At 53.1% G+C, this 12,274-nt stretch overlaps 5 protein-coding genes across 5 annotated transcripts; 3 read left to right on the top strand and 2 right to left on the bottom strand.

Moving 5' to 3' along the window:
- Window positions 1-64: 64 nt before the first annotated feature.
- On the bottom strand, window positions 65-3,503 carry HMPREF1120_03202 (WSC domain-containing protein). Its single transcript, XM_009157259.1, has 3 exons — window positions 2,493-3,503; window positions 1,815-2,438; window positions 65-1,744 (listed from the first exon to the last, which is right to left on the bottom strand). Exons 1-3 carry the CDS (start codon window positions 2,659-2,661, stop codon window positions 402-404), a joined length of 2,136 nt encoding a protein of 711 aa, XP_009155507.1. The 5' UTR covers window positions 2,662-3,503; the 3' UTR covers window positions 65-401.
- A 35-nt stretch (window positions 3,504-3,538) lies between these two features.
- Window positions 3,539-6,239, top strand: HMPREF1120_03203 (uncharacterized protein). Its single transcript, XM_009157260.1, has one exon. The coding sequence runs from the start codon at window positions 3,874-3,876 to the stop codon at window positions 4,903-4,905; it is 1,032 nt and encodes a 343-aa protein (XP_009155508.1). The 5' UTR covers window positions 3,539-3,873; the 3' UTR covers window positions 4,906-6,239.
- Window positions 6,240-6,708: 469 nt separating this feature from the next.
- Window positions 6,709-7,458, top strand: HMPREF1120_03204 (long-chain fatty-acid-CoA ligase; the record flags this gene model as incomplete). The annotated part of the gene is made up of 1 exon (XM_009157261.1): window positions 6,709-7,458. One exon carries the CDS (start codon window positions 6,709-6,711, stop codon window positions 7,456-7,458), a length of 750 nt encoding a protein of 249 aa, XP_009155509.1.
- Window positions 7,459-7,922: 464 nt separating this feature from the next.
- Window positions 7,923-12,157, bottom strand: HMPREF1120_03205 (uncharacterized protein). The gene has a single exon (XM_009157262.1). The coding sequence runs from the start codon at window positions 11,902-11,904 to the stop codon at window positions 9,799-9,801; it is 2,106 nt and encodes a 701-aa protein (XP_009155510.1). The 5' UTR covers window positions 11,905-12,157; the 3' UTR covers window positions 7,923-9,798.
- On the top strand, window positions 8,269-9,585 carry HMPREF1120_03206 (beta-lactamase; the record flags this gene model as incomplete). Its single annotated transcript, XM_009157263.1, has 1 exon — window positions 8,269-9,585. The coding sequence occupies one exon, from the start codon at window positions 8,269-8,271 to the stop codon at window positions 9,583-9,585; it is 1,317 nt and encodes a 438-aa protein (XP_009155511.1).
- Window positions 12,158-12,274: the final 117 nt, after the last annotated feature.

Raw genomic sequence — 12,274 nt, forward strand, 5'->3', positions numbered from 1 at the left:
TTGCTTTTTGCTTTTTGCTTTTTGCTTTTTGCTTTTTGCTTTTTGCTTTTTGCTTTTTGCTTTTTGCTTTTTGCTTTTTGCTTTTTGCTTTTTGCACCTTTTTCCCCTGGGCTTTTCTGTCGACTGTTCTGCTGATATCTTTTTTCTTTTCCTTTGAGCCCCCTTCATAGCAGAGTGACCAGGGGGAAGGACAATCAAGCACTGAACGGTGAGCAGACTGAAGCACGCATTAAACCCTGCTTGGAATGGGACTTCCTTTCTGGACAGATTTTCATTCTGTTGTAACGCTTCACTTGACAGGCAGGGGCACAAACCACCACGGAGCGGTCCACCTTGTTGGCGTTATTGATATTAGCTGTCTCCTTTGCCATAAACAAGCCGACTCCAAAACAAATTGTTGATTATGCTTGCAACTGGTAAACACTGACCCGACTGGACCCACCACAATACTCTGTCTTATTCCCCACGCAGAGCATGGAACAATCCCCATCACCGCCAGCAGCGAGCACTGCACCATTCACCGGTCCAGCAATATTGCAGTAACATTCCTTAGCATACTCCACGCCGGCCCAGGTGAATCCCCTTGTATTGCAAGTCTGAACACACAGGTCGACGCTCATGCTTGTTCCGTCGGTAGTTGAGTAACTTGTCCCCGAGCCCGAACCGCCCAGCGCACGACCACCAGACCCTTCAGTGTAACATCCCTGATAAGCATATTGCGCGGTGCTATTGGCGTTGACCGAAGCAGGATTCGAGGGCTTAATATACTGTTTGTTTTCGAACAGACTGAGGGCATTGGACCCGCCGCAGATTTCCCCAGCATTGCCTTTACATTTCATATTGCAGTTTGTGTCGGCAATTGCTGACGCCGTGCTTGCGAGGGTGTCTCCAGCCCAGCATTCGCCTGCATATTCCAAACCAAAGTATTTGCGGTTCGAGGTCTGGGCTGTCTGTGCGCATAGCTCCAATGTCATGTTTTTATCGGTCGTTCTGGATGACAGAGCACGCTGACCACCCGTGTTGTCAGAGTAGCAGCCAAGGTATGTTGCTCCAGCGAGTGAAGGAGTAGCGGAAGCCGAGGCGGACGACGACGTGGAGGTGGTGCTGCTGCTGCCGCTGCTGGAAGTGACACTCCATACGCTCAACCGGCTCGGACCGCCACAGTATTCGGTGCGATTGCCGGAGCAAACCATGGCACAGTCGCTTTGCGACGTCGAGGCTGTTGAAATGACGATGCCGCAGTAGCATTCCTTGGAGTATTCGGTGCCGAACACGTTGAATCCTTTGCTTTGACAGTATGCACCGCATGAAGCGCTGGTCATGCCAGTGCTGTCAGTGTAGCTGGCGCCGGTTAGGGCTCGGGAGCCCGTTCCCTCCACGTAGCAGCCGCTGTAGAGGGCTGTGCTTCCCGAGCTGAGGACGACACTGGTCTCGTTGACCACGGGGACTACAGTGGTCTGGCCGTCCGTGTTGGTTACGTTGTTGAAACCGGGTTGAGTTGAACAGACGCCTTGAGGAACATCGGCGGGGCCGGAAGTAACTTCGTTGCATCCAGGCAGCTTGGGAAGAATGCCCCTCACTTGTTCATTCACGATCGCTGGACGTTCAGGGCAATTGGTTGACGAATAGTCGTCTTGCGATGCGTACAGTGGAGGACATTCGGAGATGGCGCCCGAGTCGACGTCGTTGAGACATTGGGCGATACCGTCCGTGAGAACCTGAGTGTCCCATCCGTTCAAGAAATCTAGTGTAGAAGTCAGTAACTAAGCGCACAGAACCCGGTTGACTTCGCTGATTGTGATGGTCCTACTTACCACCATGAAATCCGTATCCTGTAGTATCTCCCTGAGAAAAGACGAACCTGCCCCCATCCGAGGTATCTAGACGGTTCGGGAAATAGTATATCTCATAGAACAAATGTGGCAGCGGCTTCGGATGAGTGGGTGGACAGACGCCATTGTCAATCTGCGACATGTAAGCCACATGTGACTGGTCAGATTTGTACAGGTTGACCCCATCCCAACAGCTTTGAAACTGGATCTGGGCTCGAAGCCCCTGAGGACAATCGGTGCTTGCGAGGTTCGGCGTTTCCGGCGACGGGCTGTCATAGTTAATACAAGCAAAGCTGACTCGATTGGCAACTGGCCGACTGCTGTAGGTCTTGTTTCCATAGGTCATGGTGGTGTTGTCATACGACCTCTTGGAAGGGTTTCCGGATAGCATTCGAAACCCAGGAGGGAACGGGATGATGTTGCGTCGATCTTCGCCTCTGCCCAGGTAATACACCACTGTTCCATCGTTTGGCACATCGACAAAAGATCCGTTTGCATACTGGTAGTAGAGTAGAGGTGTCCAATATGCGCTCTTGTCCTTTTGTATGGAGCAGGAGGTGCAAGCTGCGGCTGTAACAGAATCATAGTCTGATGTGGTGTTGATGTCTGCCTTGGTGTGAACATTTCGGTCTGCCTAGAGTTTCAAGTTCTTGTACTCACTGGTCGCTCCGGAAATGATATGCACATGGCCAGAGACCGCGCCTGGGTCAATGATAGGATCAATTCTTCCTGTTTGTGCCAGGCCGCAGGTCATGCGCCAGAATGCGTCCGCGCTCCCCAGCCAGGACGCTAGGCCCAAGGCTGTGGAAACTTTCATGCTCAACTTCATGCTGATCACTGGCAACTGACGCAAGCAAGATGATCGACATCCCTGATGGTGCTGAGGGCGGGTATAGCATTCTTGATATACCGGGGGCCGAACCGAGCTGTCAATACAGGGGTTGCACGTGCATCCACCAGGGGGGTTGTTGACATTTTGTTGACAGCAATATGCAATTAAACTTGGTTCGATAGTGGTATAGGAACATTACAGCTCGGGCCACTGTCCTGTCAAACGAGGCCATATCGTCGGGCATATCGACCAGTCATACCGACATTCAAAGGCAGCACGGCTATAGTAGACTGGAATGTGGGTGACCTTGCAAGGACGTAGACTCGACGTGTCGACGGTGGATGGTGATGGCTCTACGATTTAGGGCCGATGTCAGCAATCAACCTCACCTGTAAGCAGAGGCTAGACCATGAAGCTGGACCAGGTCGGCAGCCAAAATATCGCATGAAGTGGTGACAAGGGGGACAGGTGATAAAGGTCTTGTTTCTGTGGTTGAGCGCGCAGAAGTTGGTGAGAGTCCACGCGCGCTCTCTTAATCTTGCCATTTCGACTTCCAAGTGTCAACACGGCTGCTTCCGGCAATGTCAACTGAAAGTCAAGGTATTTTTGTTCAATCCACTGGCATCCGTAATCAGTTCGCAACAACACCCAAACAGTCACTGCCGTGCTCTCCTGTAGAGCACTGTACACTTTTGCATTCTGCAGAGCGACAAACAAATACCACCTTAAGGTGCCTCAAGAGAGCAATAATGAATGCTCACACAATCAAGCAGTGAGACCGGCTCTTCGGAGGTTACCCCTGTTTTATTCCGCTCTTAATGCCCAATATTGGAGCGAATGTAAATGTGAAGGTAGGTCCTTGAAACGCGCAACTTGCATACCTATTACACGTTTCTGCCTCGAACCACCAGGATGCGAAAACTCTATTGCGCGTACCAGTCGGTGCCGCGTTCGGTATGCCAATAGCGTCGCGTATAATGTGACTCAGTTCACAGTTGCGTGCCAGACGCAGAATCTGCTGTGAGTACCTCACGGCCGCCGATAGATATAAATATATCAGCTTAGGGCGATGCCTCACCACCAAAGTCGTATGTTCCATTTGAGATCTCTTTCCTCGAGGCGTTGCTCACAGTACGCATACTATATCTTGCCCATCGTGTCAATCTTCACTTTGCAACCCCATGTTATAGCTGCTCAGTGCTCACCAGGATGGACCTTCTTGCCGAGCTCGAGGCGATGGCCCTGAACATTGCGGACTTTTCAGACGATGATACCATTACCGACGAAGATGTGGAGCGGTGGCAACTTTTGTTTGGGTATAAGCATGCCAAAGCTGTTCGACGGCTCGAAGAATACCGAACCGATTACTCTCGCAGAAGTGTTCCAGATGATCTTTGGGCCACAGTCTGCTCACAAAAAGAAGCCGAAGGATATGACCGCGAGGCATATGAATACTCGCTGACGCTTCAAAGTCAGTCAGTGGTCTGCGACGCCCACATTTCACCAGACCTACGTGAAGGAGCAGCATCGGGCATGTTCATCATGAAATTGGAGGACCCTTTCGAGACCCCCGAGAAGATTCAGCTCGCCGCGGGGCTGGATCACACTCCAGAATGCGTAGCTGGAGAAGGGGAGGTCGGTGTGGCGGAATTTTGTCGAATCGATTACCATGCAAGATCGCGGCTGATGGCGTGGATTGCTGAGCATCAACCCGGCGTCCAGCCCACTATTGTCCGATTGGCAAGCCCAGCAAAAAAGAACCTCAGCTCTTCCACCATGGCACCATTTCTGGGCCAGAACCCTGCGACCACTGTCCCTTGTCCTAGGGAAAGCACCAATTTCGAAACCTCCTTGTCATCTATGTCAGTACCTACGCAGAACCAATACCCGGTGTGGTATTTCTTTTATGGGACATTGGCAGAACCCGAAGTTCTGACTCGGCAACTTGGGCTAACCGTGGAACCGGATCTCATCCCTGCCCACGTTGAAGGAGGCCGTCTTCGGAGATGGGGTGGGAGGTACAAGGCGTTGGTTGATGGGACGGCAGAATCGAAAGTGTTTGGCAGTGCATTTCTGGTCGGGTCAGCCGACCACGAGAATGCACTGCGCTTCTACGAAACAGACAAATACGAAGTTGTCAGATGCAGCATAATAACCGCAGACGAGACGATACAGGGTCTGACCTTCCGATTTGCCGGTCCCAAGGAGGCACTGGAGGACGAAATTCATCAAGACAGTTGATGTCTATGTGTATTGTGCGGAACTACCTCGGATCTTTGAAGCTATGACGAGGGTGCCCCCGGATGGCTCCTTAACCCTCAAGGGAACCTTGGAAGCGTGAAGGCGCTCCAGTGTATCGATGTCTCGGCACGTACGACGCCCGGCGCACGACGAGACTCGATGCTGCATACCCCCCTGGTCTGCATGGGTTGAAATTCCATGCGCGGTATTTGTCGGGGCACACATAGTGGATGATGGATTCGCGAGAGGCATTGTCAATGTGATCGAAGGCACAGACAAGCCCGCGAAGAGGACCATATCTTGCCAGAGGAGCCGAGACCATTGTGTCCCTGGCGATATTCGTTCGGCAGAACCCTTGGACGTTGTCCCGCCGTGGGGGAGGGGCGCAGCGCGCCGTCGCGGGCCCCCCAAAAGAAACGGCCTTGGCCCTGGATCTCAGTTGGGCGTCGGAGTAGGAGCCGGTCGCCAGCTAGATGTGTATGTGAAAGCCGCAGGATGCATCCTCTCGGAACTCAAAATTTTCACTCAGAGCGGCCCAGAACTTGCCGATGGTCGGCACATAACCGTCATCGGCTGATATTACCGGCGAGACTATCTCGACCGGGTCTGATGAGATGTTAGTCCACATGTAGCTCGAAGCAGTTCCACAGCGTTGACTTACAGAAACCGTCCCGAATATGCTTTTTGGGAACGGACCCATCCAGGGTCGCGTTCCATTGGTTATAATGTGGACCTTCTTCCGAACCTTAGGCGTATACACCACAGGGGAGACCGGCCTTCGACAAGACATCGGCAATGACGCCGAGAAGCTGCAAATTGAAGTCGAGGGTTACTCGTGTTGGTGCATCTGGCTCTGGGCATTCAAGCGCCCTTGGCCGCGAAATCAGCTCGAACTCCGCACCAATGCTGAACCACAGGTACGCCCGCGGGTTGGGGCCGATATTGACGGCGGGTTTGGGCGGATGTTATAATGGGAGGGATCTGTGATGATATTTTCCCGGCGGCCATGTACAGACCGACTTGTGCCGGCACCTGTCGGCGGGTCGGAGCGCACGCCAGGCCGACGGGACGCTCTAGGCGATTGGGAACGGCAGTGATTGTGGGGAAAAAAAGGGGTTTTGAACATTAATATACCTCCAAGTGATCTTGGGAAGGAGCGTAAGTTAGGTCGAGGAAGGTTGGATTGGGTAAGGCAGGGTGCAGAAAGGAAGAAATAGGAAGAAACAAAATGAAACCGAGGAGTTCAGTCACCAATATAGCCACTGCACCAATCCGGCGACAATATACTGTAGGAACGCACCTTGCACAACTCGGTCTTTACCTAATTCCAGCGAATGCAACTCACTTGGACACTGGATAACATAACGAGCCAGAAGCCTATGCCTTACCATGGGTGCCCGCTGAGCCGGTACTGGCTCATCTATGTACTAGTACTCAACACTGCAGTAACTGCGTTATCATGTGTAACAGTACATCGTGCTTTCCCCTGAGTCCGTGGTTGCTTCTCTGAATCTTCTGTAGCCACAAAAGTGAAAAGAAATGTAGAAAATACCCAAATAGGCGGTATATGCTCCTTGAATGAGGCTGGATGTGGCACTTCACGTTGAAGCAGCGAGCCTGGTCTTGGCATCAGCTTGAGCCGCAACCTGGTGCTAGACGAGGCCAGAGCGCTCCTCTTATTAGTACACCTTGTACAGTCCATCATCGGCGTCAACTTTCCATCCGGCGAACCGCTGTCTACGCGCTCATTTTACAGGTGCTCGCTTCTTCGGTCTCCTCGACAATACCACCTGCCGCGTCAACATGGCGGTCTTTTTTCTGTACGGAATTGTCGCAATTTGCCAGCTCCTCTCCCTCGCTCTGGCCGCGACACTGCGAGTCGAGATTCCTAGCTCCAACATACTGCCGAATCCGAATACTCTGCCAGCTTCGACTCATGCGACCTTGACATCGGGCTCAGGGCCACCTATCAAAGCCATCATTCGGAAAGGCAATTATATCGAGTTCCCTGAGATCAATACTGTCGGCTCCCATCTTCTCGACATCTACAGCCGCGACTACGTTTTCGCACCCTACCGTATCGACATTTCACCGGCTCCAGACTCACCAGGTACTCTGATTACAGGAGCATGGGAGACATACCGAGGAGCTCGATGGGCGGATCGAGGAGTTGCGCTGGTCACTGCCCCCACCGAGAAGTTGACTTTGAATGCCAAAGTCTTGAGGACGAAGAACTTTTATGAGCAACGCCAGGGCTTCAACCCTCTGAGTCTGCTTAAGAACCCTATGATCCTGCTGGGCCTGGTTGCGCTGGCTTTCACTTTCGGTATGCCCAAGCTGATGGAAAATATGGATCCTGAGATGAGGGCCGAGTATGAAGAGATGCAGAAGAAGACCGCCATAGGCGGCCTTACTAGGGCTATGCAAAGTGGTGGCGCTGGTGCAGGCGGCCCTGCTGAGAACTTTGATCTTGCTGGGTTCCTTGCTGGCAGCAGCAAAAGCTCTGGGGCTGACAGGACAGCATCTGAGGGTATTCGGGAGAGAAAGAGATGACCTGATCCAAAGCAATGGTGATGGAATATGTATAGATTTTTTGCTCAGATGTTAATCCGACTCAGCAGTGGACAACCTTGAATTGTCCTTTGAATGAAACAGCTAGACGGGGGCCAATCTTAATGGCTCGTATCTACAGCCGAGCTCGGCTAAACAGGAGATCGAACCATGGAAACTAAACCCCACGTTTGAACGAAGAGCAGCACAACAACCTACACAACTTGAAGAGTCTAACCATTCCAGCTGACAAGTGAGGACATCGGTTGGTCCATTCTTGAACACCAAAAGCTACAGTAGCGTAACAATGCACAGATGTCACTCGACCTTGTCATGGTCGTCAGGCCGCCGGCACTCCTCCGAGGTTGAAGTCTGGGGCCGGTCAAAAACCCCCAACATTGTTCTCCACAAACAATGGTTTGGTGCCTCCGATCTACGAACACCCTGAAGTTCAAGTGGATCCAAGGCGGCTTCCAGTCTACAATGTATAAGGCCATCGTCCCTCTACCCAGGAGTCTATCAAATCCTCACCTCTTCAAAGCGCCCGGATCAACCGACCAATATCTGGATAACTTGGATCTGTAACTCTCATAAAGACGACATTCGCTTGGTCTCGGAGTAGAAACTGGTCCTCAGTCGATTCATTCTCCGTGTGTCTAAGGTAACCTCGGCTTCTGCCCCTCTTGTGCCGTGGACTACTAGTATCTGAGTCCAACTTCCACTGTGTGTCAACCGTGCTTCTCAAGGGCTCGACAGAACGAGTTCGGAACACAAGCTCTCTTGCACACTATTCTCTTGTCCCCCTGAAGCAAAATGGGCGGTCCCAATTCCTCAGACATGGCGGCCAAACTCCGACCCCTCTTTGAGGCCGCGGTCAACGAAAAGAAGATCCCAGCAATTGGAGCATTTATCGTCGACTCAGAGGGCAACTTCCGGCTGAAAGAGACATTTGGAACCACCAACATGGATGATCCCAACGCAGCACCATTCGACGCCGACACAACAACACGTCTGTTCTCATGCAGCAAGCTTATCACGACCATTGCAGCCCTGCAGCTACTGGAGCAAGGAAAGCTGTCCCTTTCCGACCCAGTCGAGAAATACGTGCCGCGAATCTCCAAGATCCAAGTCCTGCAGTCGTTCACGACAAACGACAAAGGCCAACCTCAACCAATCTTTCGCAGCCCGAAATCCAAACCGACCATCCATCAGCTCATGACACATACATCCGGCTTCTCCTACGACTTCTTCGACAAACCGACGCTCCAATGGCGTCTGTCCACAGGCGACGTTCCAGCAAAGTACAACGACCGAGGGAGCTGGGAAGATTTCGAGACGCCATTTGTCGCTGACCCCGGAGCCAAGTACGTTTACGGCACGGGTACCGACTGGTTGGGGCTTGTTGTGCAGCAAATAGCTGGCCTCACTTTGCCCGAATATGTTGACAATTTCATCTGCCAGCAGTTGGGAATGACCAATACAAGACCTGTTCTGAAGGGTCCTCAAGAAAAGAGGCTTATCGTGCATGTCAAAGGCAACGATGGCAAATTAAAGGCAAACCCGGCGTTGAAGAATGCGGAAAACCCGCAAGTATATGGCGGAGGCGGGTGCTTTTACTCGACCATGAATGACTTTGCGAAGCTCTTGTCCACTTTGTTGAACGGTGGGACGAGTCCGCAAACCCAGAAATCCATACTCAAACCGGAGACGGTCAGAGAGTACCTCTTCAAAGACCAGCTTCCTGCGGAAGTGGATAAGTCTGGTCTAGGTGAGATTCGCACGAGTATTCCTGCCGTTTCGAATGAAGGATCCTTTTTGCCGTCTTGCCCGTTGACCCAGCGCGGATGGTCGTGTGCCTTGCTTATTAACCATCAAGATCTCCCCCGGGGCAGGAAACGTGGTAGTGGTGCTTGGGCTGGGCTGGGGAATTTGTATTATTGGATCGATCCGACTGAGAAGATTGCTGGTATGGTCGTTTCGGCTGTGTTTCCCTTTCTTGATCCGACAGTGCTCAAACTGTTTGATCAGTTGGAACGAGTGGCGTATGGACATGAGCCTGCTGGGTTGGAGGATGATGGGTTGAGTAATTTCAGTGTTGGGGCTGGAAGAAGTCCCGCACCAAAGATATAGACTCTGGGGCGCGTCGTCAGTAATTGGTGGCAGTCACTGCGTGACGCGTCGGAGAGGCTTTGACGGTTCTGCGTGCTGGTATCACAAATTTCTGTGACAGAATGGTCGAAAGTACGTTCAGTTTTCAGTCAACCAAACCACGAATTGTGCCTTTGCTGTTCGTAGGTCATAACGGCCACTGCATTTATACTAGTACTGTCATGCTTTAGTCGTTCAAGTATCCAATCCACTCTGACCATTAAACAAAGCCGTATCCGTAAACTCGGCGAAGATCTCGGGAAACAGCTCCTCGATCGAGCTGCGACGTGGCTGGGTCATGAAGACATCTTCCGATAATGTAGGATCAGCATTAGGATTATTCAGCATTTGGTCCAGATATCCATTTTGGCCGCTTGTATGAGAGGCGGTGCCGTTGCCACTGCCGGGTCGGGTTAACGGCGAGGACGAGGAGACCGCCGGGAGCAGGTTTGAAGGCGAAGCAGGATGATGTACGTGTGTCGGTGCGGGAACCGGGATGGGAATGCGAGGCAACGCGTCCTCGACGCGTTTCAACAGACCCTCGCTCTGCGTCAAAGCGGTCTCCGCCATGTCCCAATGATAGTCATGGTGGTATTTGGCCAAGCAGTTGACGAGAGTGCGGGCGCTGGCCATACACTGGGCACGCACGGCAGCAAAGCCCGTTTGCAATGCACATCGCAGCAATAAGGTCACAGCGGAGGTGAAGTGGTGCGCACTATACGGAAGCCAAAATCCGTCGCAGTCCTGTTTATGTAAACCACAGACGAAGCGGACCATGTCTTCCGCGGCGGCCTGGCATGCCAATAGCCATGAGGATGGCGGGTTGGGTTCCCGCTGGCTGATTTCGTGCCAGGCGATGCGCCGCAGTAACATGCGGACGGAGAGGTAGCTTAGTTGTAGGTTTAGGAGACCTGGAACCTGGGCTGGAATAGGAACTTGGCTAGAAAGGGGACGGTTATGGTTGTTGGACAACTCGCTCAGTTGGTGCGAAAGCCAGGAGGGGACGCTTTCAATCCAGCGGTTTAGTTCGATTTCTGATCGTGACGTCTGCTCTGCAGCCAGGCTGTCGTTGTGGCCGGATCGGATGTGGTAGATTAGTGGGAGGACGTCGCCGACAATCTCGGTCAAGCGGCAGAGGTGGATGTAGACTTCGGCGGCGCGGGTGTGTTTGAGATCGTTTGAGTTTGAGTTATCTGGAGAAAAATAACCGCTGTTGCTGGGACTGTTGTTGGTGGTGCTGCCAGCCCGACCCCTCGTCAATAGCTCGACTGTGGGCAAAGGCACGTCGTAGTGGCCCTTTTGGATATAAGGCGGGGTCCCCTGCGCAAAATTGAACCAGCGGTCCTGAATCAACACGCCCCACCAGGCTTTCCAACGCATGCGTTTCTCGGCCTCACTGATCTTCCACTCGCTGCAGTCATGGTTGAGACCACTAGCATGCGATAGTGCCACGGCCCGTGAAACGCTGGTCAGATTGCTGACGAGACAGCGTGACGGCCGGCCCGCGACGTTCGTGCATAAGGAAATGATGGTATTTAGATCTCCTTTTTGCAAATCGGCCAGATTCGCCGCGACGGCGGCCTGCCATGCGAAATCCTGGTCGGGTCTCGCGGATGGCGGCGCGGCGGCCAAAGAAGGTGACATGTCCCAGTAGAACAAGGCGTACGCTATCAAGTTGACGTAGAAGGTTTGGTGGGATCCAGACCCGAAAGTTCGGTCTTTGAGTCGTGACATGGTGCTCTCCTCCTCCGTCACAGGGTAGCATGGATGCAGATTCTCGTAGTAGTTGGCCAGCAGGGGCTCCAACACCGGGTCCACCTGTCGCAATAGCCCCGCTGGGAGATTCCGCCCGCAGTGGCAGTCATTCGTCGGACTGGGCCGTCGTGGCGGTATGGGTGTGTGGTATATCGGTGTTTGGTCTCGACGGCCACCATTGACAATGCCCGGTGGTTGGATGGCCATCGCTTGACCGGTCGGTGAGTGTGTGGTTGATGAGGTGGGAAGATACTGGTCCAGAACCTGCGTGTCGCGTGCGATCACCGGGCCGACAATATGGGAGGCCATCCCTTCCAGACTCGGAGACTTGCCATCGGCAAGCAGGGACCGGTGCAGGAAGCCGATTTTAGGGCTGACCCGCTCATCTCGTTTGCCTGTCGCTGAGGAACAGGGAACCCCGTGCATTCGACATAACAGACATGCCTCGCCAGGAATCTCGATTGTGCATCGTGAACGACGCTTGTGGCAGCGTGAGCAGGCCGGATATTTGTGCGACCGGTACGGCCGGGCGGTCTTCATATTCATCTGATCTCGAGTTGTTTAATGCAGATGGCACTACTGCAGTACGCCGCGGACACTGGCATCCGGGCCCCCAGAAAGATTGTCGTTGGCTTCTCGGCGCGCTGCTGTAGTGGGTGGCCGTAGGGGCGCCCAGAACATCCCTTAGCAATGCGGCGGAAAGAAGAGATGTTGATTGGCATCGTTTGGATGGAGCCAGATCGAGCCCGATTGTCGCCGGCCCCGGAGCGGAAAAGCTGCTCGGCACGTTCGGGTTCCGCGGAAAATCCATGTCACGTGTGGCTTAACTAAGCCGGATTCGCTAGTCTCGATAGAGTTCTGTTGTACACAGTCGGCTCCGATGCCCCACTGCCAAGGAACACTTACGTTAGCTGCA

Source organism: Exophiala dermatitidis, assembly GCF_000230625.1.
Source record: "Exophiala dermatitidis NIH/UT8656 unplaced genomic scaffold supercont1.3, whole genome shotgun sequence".
NCBI classification, from domain to species: domain Eukaryota; kingdom Fungi; phylum Ascomycota; class Eurotiomycetes; order Chaetothyriales; family Herpotrichiellaceae; genus Exophiala; species Exophiala dermatitidis.